The following is a 14,407-nucleotide window of genomic DNA, read 5'->3' as shown; positions in this document are numbered from 1 at the left end:
CATTCTGCTGTTGTTGCAGGCCCTCTGTTGTCAAGGTTTGTATTAAATCTTCGATGGCACTCGTCTTAAATGTGATAATGGCTGGAAATGAATAATTTACTTCTTCTGACTGCAGCAAACTCTAAACAGCAGGTTACAATAAAAAGACTTAAGGCTTTTGACTTAAAAAGAGACACCAGATAGAATTTGCACCAAAATATTCACTGACAGGGCAGACAGATGGAACACAATAACAAGAAAAAGAACAACTTGTATTTATATAGTAGCACCTTTCAATGTGGCCAAATAGCCCTGGGTACTTCAATAAAATATTATCAGGTTAATTTTGAATGAGTCACATCATGGGAAATCAGAGCAAGTGACTGAAAGCTCAGCCAAGGGGTGGATTTTAAAGAGAAGGGAAACAAAGGTTTAGGGAGGAAATAACACTTTCAAATTGTAATGGTTAAAACACAGGTTGTGCAAAGGATCGACTTGAGCAGAAATGTAGCACTGATGTAAGTTTCAGACACTGTAGGACAAGCCATGAGAAGGCAATGATGTCCATTTAAAACCAAAGCACTAGTTAATTGGGAACTAATGTAAATGTGGTAGAAAAGTTTGAATGGTGAATGACATTATGTCAGAAATAAATATCTGCAAAAATGACACCCATCATTGCATCTTTCATCTCACCTAACTGATAATTCCCTAACTGAAGGTAATTAGTGATACATATGCATTAGACATATTTAAAAAACGTTTTTTAAATTGTATTGGACTTCCATTAATAGTATTAGCTTGACTTCAGCCCCACCAACCTGGTTCCTCTTTGCTGTTCCTCTACTATGGCTCCGCAAATGTCTCCAAGTAATTATTCAGTTCCCTTCTGAAGGCCATTATTGAACCGTCTTTCACGGCTTTTTCAGCCAGTGAATCTTCTTTACAAAAATAATTGTAACCATTGCTTTCTGTATGTTGTATTACACTTTATAAATTAATCCCATTTTATCCTGAAACATATTGTTTGGCAGTTACTGTCTAATAAATAGTTTGTACAGACAACTTGTAAAAGCTCTTGCAAAATTACTTAACCGAAAGATAATTGCCAATGTGTAACAAACTATTGGAATCCTTTCCTGTTCTTACTCATCTTAGAGACATAGAAAATAGGTGCAGGAGTAGGCCATTCTGCCCTTCGAGCCAGCACTGCCATTCAATATGATCATGGCTGATCATCCAAAATCAGTACCCCATTCCTGCTTTCTCTCCATAGCCCTCGATTCCATTAGCACTCAGAGTTACATCTAACTCTCTCTTGAAAACATCCAGTGAATTAGCCTCCACAACCTTCAGTGGCAGAGAATTCCACAGAAATTCACAACTCTCTGGGTGAAAAAGTTTTCCCTCATCTTAGTCCCAAATGGCCTACCCCTTATTCTTAAACAGTGACCCTTGGTTCTGGACCCCCAATCAGGAACATTTTTCCTGCATCTGGTTAAACAGGAGCTTGTGCACACGTACAGCTACAGCTATGCATGATCTGGGTTATTTGAGCCAATAATAAGGTACTAGACAAAATGTTGCCAAGCCTTGAACGCCATTTGCACCTTTGATTTCTGGACTCCTGCATATTAACAGAAAATTGCAGCGAAAATAAAATAAATAGCAGCAACAGAAAAGCAAGCAAGATTCCAATAAAAGGTACCATGAACTAGTGATCATTTTTAATATTTTGATTATTGCCTGATTAATTACTTTCCTCATGATTTCCCATTATTTTATTAATTTGGTTATATTGCCCTTCAAACATTTCCAACAACTTGTACTCTCCTTATGAAAATATATTTGCCTTCCTCCTCCTGAAACTCAGCTGTTGACCCAAGGGTTATTTTATGTCTGAGTGGGCTGGTTTCACTGATTGTCTGGACTTTGAACTACTTGGGCTAAGTGGAATTTCTTTCCCACCTACACACCATTCTCAATCACATCCTAGCACATACATGGTTTGCAACAAATCAGTAAATGTTTCAGCATTTTGTTGCAATGGTGGGGAAAAAAATATAGAGCTTAAAGTGTGGCCCTCATTGCTGGCTTTTGATAAAAACATGAGAAGCAGAATCTGATTTGGGGTTTTTTTTCAATATCAAAACGTTGGTCAGCAAATATTTTCATGAAAACAATTTTTAGAAAATAGTTTCCATAAGCCATTTGAATTTTAGTCTTAAGGTAATATATAAGGGAGATCAAATGTGAGTGGGAAATATACAATGAATGGCATTACCTATAACGGCATTGATGTGCAGAGGGATTTTGGGGTCTAAGTCCATAACTTCCTGAAAGTGGCCACACAAGTAGACAGAGTGGTAAAGGCGGCATATGCTATGCTTGCTTTTATAGGTCAGGGCATTGAGTCATGGTGCAGCTTTATAATAGATTGATTAGGCTGCATTTGGAGTATTGCATGCAGTTCTGGTCACCCCATTTCAGGTAGGATGTAGAGGCTTTGGAAAGGGTGCAGAGAAGGTTTACCAGAATATTAGGGAGCTTTAACTACAGGGAGAGGTTGGACAGACTTGAATTGTTTTCTCTGGAACGCCAGATATTGCGGGGAGACCTTGTAGAAGTATGTAAAATTATGAGGGGCGTAGATAGGGTAGATAGTCAGAATCCTTTTCCTAGGATGTAAAAATCAAATATTAGAGGGCAAGGCTTTCAGGTGAGAGGGGCAAAGTTTAAAGATGTGCAGGTCAAGTTTTTTTTTTTAAACAGAGGGTGGTGAGTGCCTGTAACACACTGCCAGGGGTGGCAGTTAAAGCAGATGCATTAGTGGTATTTAAAAGACTTTCGGATAGGTATATTGACATGCAGGGATTGGAGGGGTACGGTATATGTGCAGATAGTTAAGTGACGGTCTTGGCATCATGTTCGGCACAGACACTGTGTGCCAAATGGCCAGTTCTTGTGCTGCACTGTTTCTGTTCTATGTAATAGCAGCCACCAATTAAAAAGATAAAAGCCTACTTTCAAAGTAATTCCTTCAGCCAATTCATGCTCTATTTTCAATTTGTAACATGCGACTCATGAATATTAAATAAGAATATTCAAAATGAGCTATTGCCCAGAAAGGCAGTGTTTTCTTTAGGTTATAACAGCAGAAAACATATCTTAAAATATACATGTATCCCAGTGACACTAAGTGGTGCTAAATATCATCTGGATCAACGCACAGTGCTGTTGAGTTGGGATAATATACTTGATCACATGTAAGGATAGGATTAAACTGTATTAGCAATAGGTAAATGGGATGTTTTGTAAAGTTTGGGTAAATAGAGAGCCACATCCTTTGCTGCAAGGTAAATTGTATCAATCATTCTGGAGGCATGGATGCACTGGAAATATTGACCTGAAAACTGAATAATGTAGAAAAAAAAAATTAGGGCATTAAAAAAAAAAACTGGCACTGCAAATCTCTAAGGGATTAAATGAGAATTCTAATGTGTGCATCAGTGAATGCTGCAAAAAACAGGTTTTATAACACATAATGGCTGTGATTTATAATCGCTGGGAGATATAACACAGAAATGGGCCATTCTGGCCAATGTGTCTATGCCAACCATCAAACGACCAACTACATTAACCTTACATTATGTAATTGTCTCCACATTCTCATCAACTTCCTCAGATTCTACCACTCACCTAAACACAGTCCTTCTGGTTTTCTAAATTAATTATGCTGAGGAACTAACCAACATGGGAAGAGGTTACTATAGAAACATAGAAACATAGAAAATAGGTGCAGGTGTAGGCCATTTGGCCCTTCGAGCCTGCACCGCCATTCAATATGATCATGGCTGATCATCCAACTCAGTATCCTGTACCCGCCTTCTCTCCATACCCCCTGATCCCTTTAGCCACAAGGGCCACATCTAACTCCCTCTTAAATATAGCCAATGAACTGGCCTCAAAGACCTTGTGGCAGAGAATTCCAGAGATTCACCACTCTCTGTGTGAAAAAAGTCTTCCTCATCTCGGTCTTAAAATATTTCCCCCTTATCCTCACCCTTGTTCTGGACTTCCTCAACATCGGGAACAATCTTCCTGCATCTAGCCTGTCCAACCCCTTAAGATTTCATATTGTGTAATTAGATTTCATATTGTGTAATCAGAAAGGATTAATTGATGACCTTGTAGTGCGTGGGTCTCAAAATGAGGCAAGTAGTCCGAAGTTTGAGAAGCACTTTACTTTAATTCCTCCCGGTTCAGGGGAAGACGAAACCAGGCCAAGATGGCACCCAAACCCTGCCTTTTATACCCTCCGGCTAAGGACCGCCTCCGGACTGCACCACTCCTGTGCCGAGGGGTTCGGCAGTATAATGGGACGACCCTTAGGAGCCGCCACAACCTGGTAGTTAAGGACATTTACAGAACAGTGATCATTGGGAATCAGTGTATATATAAGCAAAATACAAAGGCATGAACCTTGAGGTGACTATGCAAGAATGAAAGTCTACATGAAATATATAACAGGCCAGCTATGGCTAACATTTAAAGAATTAATAATATAATCCCTTCAAGGCAAAAAGCTGCAATTGAAAAAGTGTCAGACTTGGCAATCAAGAGGAGTTTAAGGTGGTATAAGATCAAAAGAGGCTCATAATGTTGATATAGAAAAAGGCAAAAAGGCTGAAGATTGGTGAAAGGCTAAGGTTTCTTCAGAAATCATGTAAAAAATATAAAGTTAAAGATGCAATTTAGCATCATTCGGCTATAAGTCTAGCAAAGTGGTGGTTGGGAGATGAAAACAGGAGTAGGAACTACATGTGTAAGGAAGAACTGCAAATGCTGGTTTAAATCGAAGGTAGATACAAAATGCTGGATTAACTCAGTGGGTGAGGCAGCATCTCTGGAGAGAAGGAATAGGCGACTTTTCAGGTCGAGACCCTTCTTCAGACTGAAGAAGGGCCTTGACCTGAAACGTCGCCCATTCTTTTTCTCCAGAGATGCTGCCTCACCCGCCGAGTTACTCCAGCATTTTGTGTCTACCTTCCTGTAGGAACTACATGTTTGCAGCAGGTGGGATATAAAGGCATTGGGCCTCAATCAGATAATAGCAACCACAGTATCAACATTGAAATCTCCAATTTCAACCATTCCTCCTGATCCCCCTCCCTCAAACATCTCTTTCTCCCCACTCTATTCCATCCCTGGTCCTCTCATTATTATTCACTTTCCCTCACCCTCCCCTCCAGCCCCCAACACCCTTTTTCATCTCCATTCCCTTCCTGGTTTCATCCACCTGCATTCACACACTTCACCCACTAGATTAACTTCCACCATCTGGTTTCAGCTGCCCATCCCTCCCTTCAATGGTTTCTATTATCACTTTTCTTATTTTTCACATCCCAGCAATTGCAGCCTTTATTGTTGCTTATCACCCTCCCTGTACCTGCTTCTCATTGTCCCCCCTTTTTTCCCTTTATCTCCCTTGTTTGCAATTGGAGACAGTCAGACTGGTCAGAGAACTGTGAAGGGGGAGGGATGAAGTGAGGGAAAGCAAGGGTTACAAGGTTCTAAAAGTCAATATCCCATGGCTTTGAGGATTTATCCACTTTAATGCTCTGCAAGAGCCCCAACACCATCTCCTCCTTGATTGCATAATGCCCCAGCATATTAGTCTTCTCCGCACTGATTTCACTGTCCACCGTCTCCTTGGTGAATGCAGATGCAAAGTACTCATTTAGTTCCTCACCTGCATCCTCTGACTCCATGCACAATTTCCTTCCTTTATCCTTGTGTGGTCCTACTTTCTCCTTGGTACCCCCTTGGGGCGGGAGTGAAGAAGACAGAGGAAACAGAGGTGTAGAGTGTATCAGGGAGGGAATAAAAGAGGTTGGTAGGGTTTGTGCGGAGGAAGAGTTGGTTAGGAATGTCTGAGAGAGGGAAGGAATACAGCGAGTGGAGTGTGTTTGAGTGGGAGAATGAGTGGGATTGGTGCCTGTTTTATTATGTAGCTGATAGTTGCCACATCTCAAAAAGAGGGGGGAAAAAAAACAGGAAATGCAGTAAATGTTCTGCTGCTCAGCCAACATCTCTAATCTCACTAGGTTAACTCACTTTCTCTTCCCAGGGAGGCAGCCTGACCTGCTGCATATTTCCTGATTTTTGTCTTGATTTTAAATTTTCATCATCTGTAGTTTTTTGATTTTCATTTCAAAATGACAGCCATGTTATGTCTAGACTAGAATGTGTTGCATTGATTCATTGAAGGCAACTATTCATACATTTTTAATATGTCAACAGCAATTAGAATATATTCACCAGTGCCCTTGCACCCAGAAGATTTATCTTAAATGTAAAAGCTCCATAAGTGAATGGCAGTGGACAGTGAGTCAGCCCACTCATCTCTAATTCTGTTGGTTGTACGTTCAAGTTTCATTCCAGAGATTTGAACTCAACAGTCCAGGCTGATGCTTCTCATATTGCACTGAGTGGATGGTGCCATCTATCAGCAGCAAAGCTAGTCACAAACCCCATCGGCATGCCTGCCGATATAATAGGTCCCATAGCATTATCTTGAAAAATACCAGGTAAATTATCCTCAGAGTCTAAACCAATATATATCTGTCAATCAACATTTAAAAAGAAAAGGTTAAGCAGGTCATTGTTATGTTATTGCTGCTGCTGAGATCTTGTTGGATGAAATGATGCATTTCTTAAACTGAAATGGTGACCATGTAAATAGCTCGTTCTAAGCTCCCCCCCAGTCTAGTTTCAGTCAATAAAATACTGAATCAAGCACTTGAGCAACCAAACTTTATTTTGGATAACACAACACAAATTCCCCTATACAATACCTAACCATCGCGGGTTTGATCCTTGTAGAGCTAGATAGGGCTCTTAAAAATTGCGAAGTCAGGGGATTTGGGGAGAAGGCAGGAACGGGGTACTGATTGGGGATGATCAGCCATGATCACATTTAGTGGCGGTGCTGGCTCGAAGGGCCGAATGGCCTACTCCTGCACCTATTGTCTATTGCCCATTGTCTATTGTCTATTGTCTCAGTTCTGCAAAGGCACATTTAACTTGACCAAAATGGCATAGGAGCACACAAGCCCTTACTCAATTATAATGTCCTGGCTGCTCCAATTTAGCCAGGATTAACAACTACACTACAAAAGCACTTCACAATAAAGCACCAATGGATATTCTGAGGGATGTTATAAATGCATGCCATTGTTGCATTTGAATTGCACATATTTTGAGAGTGAAGAAATGTCTGTGCTATCTTAATTTAAATTTAGAAATCATAATTTTTTTGTAAAAAGTGCACAAAATAGCAGTACCATAATGGGGTATGCACTTCCGAAACAAGACTGAAGAAGGGTCCTGACCTAAAATGTAATTTGTCCGTGTTCTCCTGAGATGCTGCCTGACTCCTTGAGTTACTTTGTGTCTTCCATATTACACCGTCTGCTGCCAATCAAGATCTATGACAACTGTGAATGAAAGCTTTACACAAATCTATGTTGTGAGCCTCTACGCATTGCAAGTTGCAGCAGACATTATTCTGTTTGTAATGGCAGAAGTCATTATAGTTCCCTTCACTACTTCTATTTTCATTGTTGAGTAAATTGATTGTGCTTGCTGTACAGTTGACAATTTATTGTGCCTCCAATTTAATGTGTACGACATCCTTATCAATATCAATAGAAAAGCAAACTAGAAATAAAATGCTGGACAAAGCACACAGCTACAAAAAAATCCACATTATTAATGGAGTACAATGCCAAAAATACTCAGATCTGACTGAAGAGTGTTTGATGTGAAACATTAATTCTGCTACTACTTACACGGATGCTGACTAATGGCGAGTTCTTCCAATATTTTCTAATATTTCAAAATCACAGTATCTGGAGTTTTGATTTTCATAAATCTTCTCTCCATCCTTCATTTGGAAGTCTCTCTATTCCTTCATTTGAATCTTGGAATTTTCTGTAAATCTTCACCGCAGGTACAGCAGCAGCTCAATAAGGCAGCTCACTAGTGTCACCACTAAGGACAATGAGGAATTGGAAGTAAATGCTGGCCTTGTTATTGACTGTGTCAGCCAGGGAATGAGTAAAGAGAAAGAAGGAAGTTGGTTAAATTGCTAATGTGAGACAGAGAGGTTATGGAGGTGCTCTTTTTTACCTTTAACACTTAGTTTGTATAGGCTTGGGGCAATACATTATTTTGTGAGTAACAAAGTGTATAACATTATTTATTTACATTACATGGGAATTTAAAATTAAAATCCAGTGAAGCAAATAACTGTCATATCTGCACCCTGTTAAATCTGTGGATATGTCATCACAGCCAACAATGGTTGGACACATAGACAGAGATGAGGAAAAAGAAAAGAAAGATGTTGTAAACCTTTGAAATTCTCACCTCAGACAACTTGAATCCTCAGCCACTGAGTATATTCAAGACTGGGACTCAAGGGATGAGGGAGTCTAGGGAAGTAAAGATAGGGAGGTGGGGAGGGGGGTGAAGTTGATAGCTGAAGTAGATCAACAGTTACCAAGACTCATGAATTTACTAAATAACAAATGCATGTTTTAATGGGTATGTGCCCTCTTCCTTTTCTTTTGTCATTGAGAACTTTGGCTCACATTGCTCAGATGGGGTCCATATACCATAATGCCACGGTGAGGGGTAGAGTTGTTTAGAATATTGATCCATGAGACCGTCACACAACTAGGTAGTGGTCAGTGATGATAAGTTTTATTATATACCAGAGAAATACAGATTCAGTGAGGAGTATCTTCACCCTTTCCTGCTGTTTATCATGCATTTGGAACTTGCTCCCACAGTTGACAAGAACATGGCAGATTGGATGAGAACAACAACTGTGGGGACACAAATACAAGAGGCTACACAATTGTGGTGGGGGTGAAGAAGATAAAGAAATGAAGTAGTTACTGTTCACTGTAGATATCAATTTGTAGCTTTGGAACATTCTCGGAACACTGCCACCATGGAGTAGCCATTCTCTTTCCTCATAAAATGCTATACGATATCAACACCTTTACAAAAGCAGCGGAAAGATGGGGTACCTTCTTACCATGGTCTGGTGGCTCAGACATGCACAGTCTATCCAAAATCTTCTGCCCTTTGAGTTCAGGTTGCCTTAATGATCGGAAATCATGAGCAACTACTGGCGGTGACTGGGTCTCATGTGATGATCTGTGCTCAATAGATTCCTAATTTAAATCAGACAAAAGTACAAATTAAAGGTCAAATATACTAATATTATAATTGGGCATGAACATTCCCATCCACCAGGTGGCGCCAGCAATGGCTACCTCACAAACAGTCTGCCTGTGTTTTAATTGTATGTGTTAAATGTATGTTTTAAGTGTTCTTTAGCTTGTTTTTATATGGGGGTTGAGGGAAACTTTTTCTAATCTCTTACCTCGACGGAGAAGCGATTTTTTTCCGTATCGTATCTCAGTCCGCACTGCGGCCTAACATCGAGGAGTTGGCGGCCTTTGCTGGAGACCGATTGTGACAGCTCCACTGCGGGGAACCTACTGGATTTTAACATCACGGAACTCGCGATCCCTTTGCCAGGGATCGATCTCGGAGCTCCAACCGTGGGTTCTTGCGGGCTTAACATCACGGAGCCCGCATTCAGACGAACTTCGAGAACTCCAAGCTGAGGGAGTTTCTGTTTGTGTTTCAGATTTCCAGAATCTGGATTTTCTTTTTAATTTTCATTTACTGGTAACATGTCTAAAAACACTAAATGATTTAAGTGGGCTAAACAATTAAATTTTTCTATCAGTGAGTGGAAATGAAATGTGCACTGCTTCACGAAAAGGATTTGTGGCCTTCTGCAGCAGACAAGTTGGTTACACTAAGATACATTGAGACTACCGAGACTACCTTCTCAGTAATAGATTACGCTATGCAGCAAACCTATGTCGATGTTTGTTTTTAACATGGTCCTTTCCCCTTCATATGCTCACCCTCCCTTTGCCACCTCCAGCTTCCAATTAAATACATCCAGGCTATCCACATGCCCTGTAATAGTGAATTTCACATTCCCACCACTGATTTCTTTTTTTCTTCACTGGTGCTTTACATTGATAGTCTATACATAGTTTTTCTTGACCAGTTGCAGTAGATACACTAAATGTTTAAGTCTGTCTGTGTCCTACATAAGAATACAAGCAGGAAATGCAGGAAGCAAATCACATGGTCCCTACATCCTCCTTTGCACCTGTGGAAAACTGCTATTTTATTATTTAAGAAAGAACTGAAGATGCTGGAAAAATCGAAGGTGGACAAAAATTGCTGGAGAAACTCAACGGGTGAGACATCATCTACGGAAAGAAGGAATTGGCAACATTTCAGCTCGAGACCCTTCTTCAGGGGGGGGGAAGAAATGAAGTAGGTGGAGACAGTAGGACTTGTGGGAGAACTGAGAAGGGAGAGGAAAAGGAGGGAGAAAGCAAGGGCTATCTAAAATTAAATCAAATTCACTTGGACCATTTTTGGCATCTCCCTACCATTTCTAGATCGCACCATCTCCATCGCAGGCAACAGACTACTGACTGACATCTACTACAAACCCACTGACTCCCATAGCTATCTTGACTACTCTTCTTCCCACCCTGCTTCCTGTAAAGACTCAATCCCCTCCTCCCAATTCCTCCGGCTACACCGCATCCGCGCCCAGGATGAGGTGTTCCATACCAGGGCATCGGAGATGTCCTCATTCTTTAGGGAACGGGGGTTCCCCTCTTCCATTATAGATGAGGCTCTCACCAAGGTCTCCTCTATATCCCGCTGCTCCGCTCTTACTCTCACTGCCCCTATTCGTAACAAGGACAGAGTCCCCCCCTTGTCCTCACCTTTCACCACATCAGCCATCGCATACAACAGATAATCCTCCAACATTTTTGCCACCTCCAATGGGATCTCAATACTGGTCACATCTTCCCATCTCTTTCCCTTTTTGCTTTCCACAATGACCGTTCCTTCCATAACTCCCTGGTCACTCCCTTCCCATCCATACCACCCCTTCCCTGGGTACTTTGTCCTGCAACACTTGTCCCTTTACCTCCCCCCTCAACTCCATCCAAGGACCAAATCAGTCTTTCCAGGTGAGGCAGAGTTCACCTGCACCTCCTCCAATCTCATCTACTGTATCTGCTGTTCCAGGTGTCAACTTCTCTACATCGGCGAGACCAAGCGCAGGCTCGGCGATTGCATCGCCGAAAATCTCCGCTCAGTCCGTCTTAACCAACCTGATCTCCCGGTTGCTCAGCACTTCAACTCCCACTCCCATTCCCAATCTGACCTTTCTGTCCTGGACCTCCTCCATTGCCAGAGTGAGGCCCAGCGCAAATTGGAGGAACAGCACCTCATATTTTCCTTGGGTAGTTTACACCCCAGCGGTATGAACATTGACTTCTCTAATTTTAGATAACCCTTGCTTTCTCCCTCCTTCCCCTACCCCTTTCCAGTTCTCCCACAAGTTCTACTGTCTCCGTCTACTTCCTTTCATTCCCTCCCCCCCCCCTTCCCCGACATCAGTCTGAAGAAGGGTCTCGACCCAAAAAGTCGCCAATTCCTTCTCTCCTTAGTTGCTGCCTAACCCGCTGAGTTCCTCCAGCATTTTTTGTCTACCTATGCTGTTTTATTATGCCCTTTAATCTCAGTGCCTACTCAACCTCTCCCTATAGCTCATACCCTCTAGTCCTGGCAATATCCTCATAAATGTTTTCCGAACCCTTTCAAGCTTCACAATATCTTTCCCATAACATGGTGCCCAGAACTGAACACAATATTCTAAATGCGGTCTCGCCAACATCTTATACAATTGCTACATGACCTCCCAACTTTTAAACTCAATACTCTGACTGATGAAGGCCAATGTGCCAAAAGCCTTTTTGACCACCTTCTCTACCTGAGACACAACCCTCAAGGAACCATAAGTACTCCTTAATCCCTCTGCTCTACAATACACCCCAGAGGCCTACTGTTTATTGTGTAGGTCCGGCCCTTGTTAAATGTCCCAAAATGCAACACCTCACACTTCTCTGTATTAAATTCCATCAAATATTCCTCAGGCCACCTGGCCAATCGATCCAGGTCCTGCTGAAATCTTTCACAATCATCTTCACTATCTGCAAAACCACCCACTTTTGTATCATCAGCAAACTTGCTAATCTTGCCCTGCATGTTCTCATCCAAATCATTGATGTAGATGACAAACAGTAACGGGCCCAACACTGAACCCTGAAGCACACTACTAGTCACAGGCCTCCAGTCCGAGAAGCAACCTTCCACCAACACCCTCTGCTTCCTTACATGAAGCCAATTTGCTATCCATTCAGCTATCTCTCCTTAGATCCTATGTGATTTAACCTTCCAGAGTAGCCTACCATGTGGAACCTTGTCGAATGCTTTACTGAAATCTATGCATACAGCATCTACAGCTCTGCCCTCATTGACCTTTTTGGTCACGTCTTAAAAATAATTAGATTTGTGAGACACGACCTCCCATATACAAAACCATGTTAACCATCCCTAATCAGCCCTTGCCCGTCCAAATGCCTGTATAACCTATCCCTCAGAATACTCTCTAGTAACTTTCCAACTTTGTTCTCACTGGCCTATTGTTCCCAACATTTTCCCTGTAGCCCTTCTTGAATAGAGGACCAACATTTGCAGTTTCATGTCTCCACGAATCTCGAGTTCTCTTGATAAAGAAATTAAAAGTTCACTGCACCCGCGCGAAGAAGTGGCTTGAATAGTTACACCCTTATTTTGAAACTGTGATTTCTATTCTAAGCCGCAACCCCAGCCATGGGAAACATCATTCCTGTTTTTACCCTGCCAAGCCACATCAAGAGTTTTAAGCATTTCAATTAGATCACCTCTCATTCTTCTGAATTCAAAAACGTTCAGGCCAAGGCTGCTAATGGGCCTGTCCCACTTAGGCAACTTTTTAGGCGACTGCAGGAGACTACGCAGTCACCACATGGTCGCCACATGTTCGCGGGTGATTGCTCGGGAGTTGCCTTAATGGTCGTGAGGTGTTCCCGCATTCTAGGAATTAGTCACCGCTAATTTTTGAACATGTTGAAAAATTAGCGGCGACTAGGATGAAGCCGCCATGGAGAGTAGCGAGAACACTCCAGCCGTAGGTGGGTCGCAAGGAGGTCCTAACGGGTTGCCAGGAGGTCGAAGGTTCTCAGAGGTTCTCGTAGGTTGTAGTCAGTGCCGACCGGTGAATTTCATTGGCTCATTGGGAAAAATAAGCAGTAGTTTTCAGAACCAAGGATAACCGACCGGTAATGTTAATGGTCCGCCGAGCTTCACAGGCTTCTTAAAAGTTGTCTCCACTCCTTCTCCCCCATCTCCCCCCACCTCTTTTAAAGGACTCACCGTACAATGTGCTTTAACCGTCTTTTTACAGCGCCAACCTTCCTGTTCATCGCAGTGTATGTCTGTTTTACCTTGGCTTTGCACCGTGTGAATTTTTTAGACAGCGCTCCCCCCACTTGCCCATTGTTTTTCTGCTTGGTGGCCTGTGACCAGGGGTCGGTGCTGGGTTTGCTGTTGGTTGCCATCCAAATCGTCAATGTAGATAACATTATAGGTAACAGCAGCAGCTCCACCCCCTCCAGAGACTAAGGAAAGCAGGTCTCCCTACTGTTCACCTAACGACCTTCTACAGGGGCACCATCGAGAGTATACTGACCTACGGCATCACTTCCTGGTTGGGAGCTGCAAGGCTTATGAACAAAAACAACTTAACAGGATAGTGAAGACAGCCAGTAGGATCATTGGTGCTCCACTCCCTTTTCTGTTGGAGATCTATCAAAAGCGCAGCATCCACAGAGCCATCTCCATTATTAAGGACCCTTATCACCCATCACACCACATCTTCTCCATTCTGCCATCTGGGAAGAGGTACAGCAGCATCAGCTGCAGAACCTGCAGGATGCTACACAGCTTCTTCCCACAGGCAATAAGACTGGTTAACGGACTGTGTCCCCTCCCCATACATCATACACCAACACATCTAACCTCGCCCATACTTTGACAGCTAGACACCTGACAAAGCAAAGCCACTGTTCGGTCTGAATGTCTGTTAAGTTAATTAGTTTATTTTTTAGGTTTATTTTAGATATGTTAGTTTTAGGTATTTAGGTATGTATTTATTCTGCTTTTATTAACTGCACTGACAGGAACTGATTGAGAAACAATTTTTCGTTTCTTCTGTGTATGTAAGTACTCAGTTAAAATGACATTAAAGTAAATACTGAATACTGAATAGTTCCCGCCACCAGGAACGCCGCATGATGGCAGCCTCTGCCTACAGTCTGTCTGTTTTGCCATCTTTTTTGTTATTTTTAGTCTGTTT

General features: G+C 42.1%; 1 protein-coding gene across 2 annotated transcripts in view; it reads right to left on the bottom strand.

Moving 5' to 3' along the window:
• Window positions 1–14,407, bottom strand: part of nek11 (NIMA-related kinase 11) — a 243,540-nt gene that overhangs the window by 70,548 nt on the left and 158,585 nt on the right. For both annotated transcript variants that reach the window (XM_055658619.1, XM_055658627.1), the window contains one exon: window positions 9,089–9,227. In XM_055658619.1, the coding sequence (XP_055514594.1) occupies window positions 9,089–9,227 (139 nt within the window). The remainder of the gene's footprint in view (window positions 1–9,088; window positions 9,228–14,407) is intronic.

The sequence above is a fragment of the Leucoraja erinacea genome, chromosome 2 (assembly GCF_028641065.1).
Source record: "Leucoraja erinacea ecotype New England chromosome 2, Leri_hhj_1, whole genome shotgun sequence".
Classification (NCBI taxonomy): domain Eukaryota; kingdom Metazoa; phylum Chordata; class Chondrichthyes; order Rajiformes; family Rajidae; genus Leucoraja; species Leucoraja erinaceus.
Note: the sequence above shows the minus strand (reverse complement) of the source record. Positions and strands in the feature narration are given on the sequence as shown.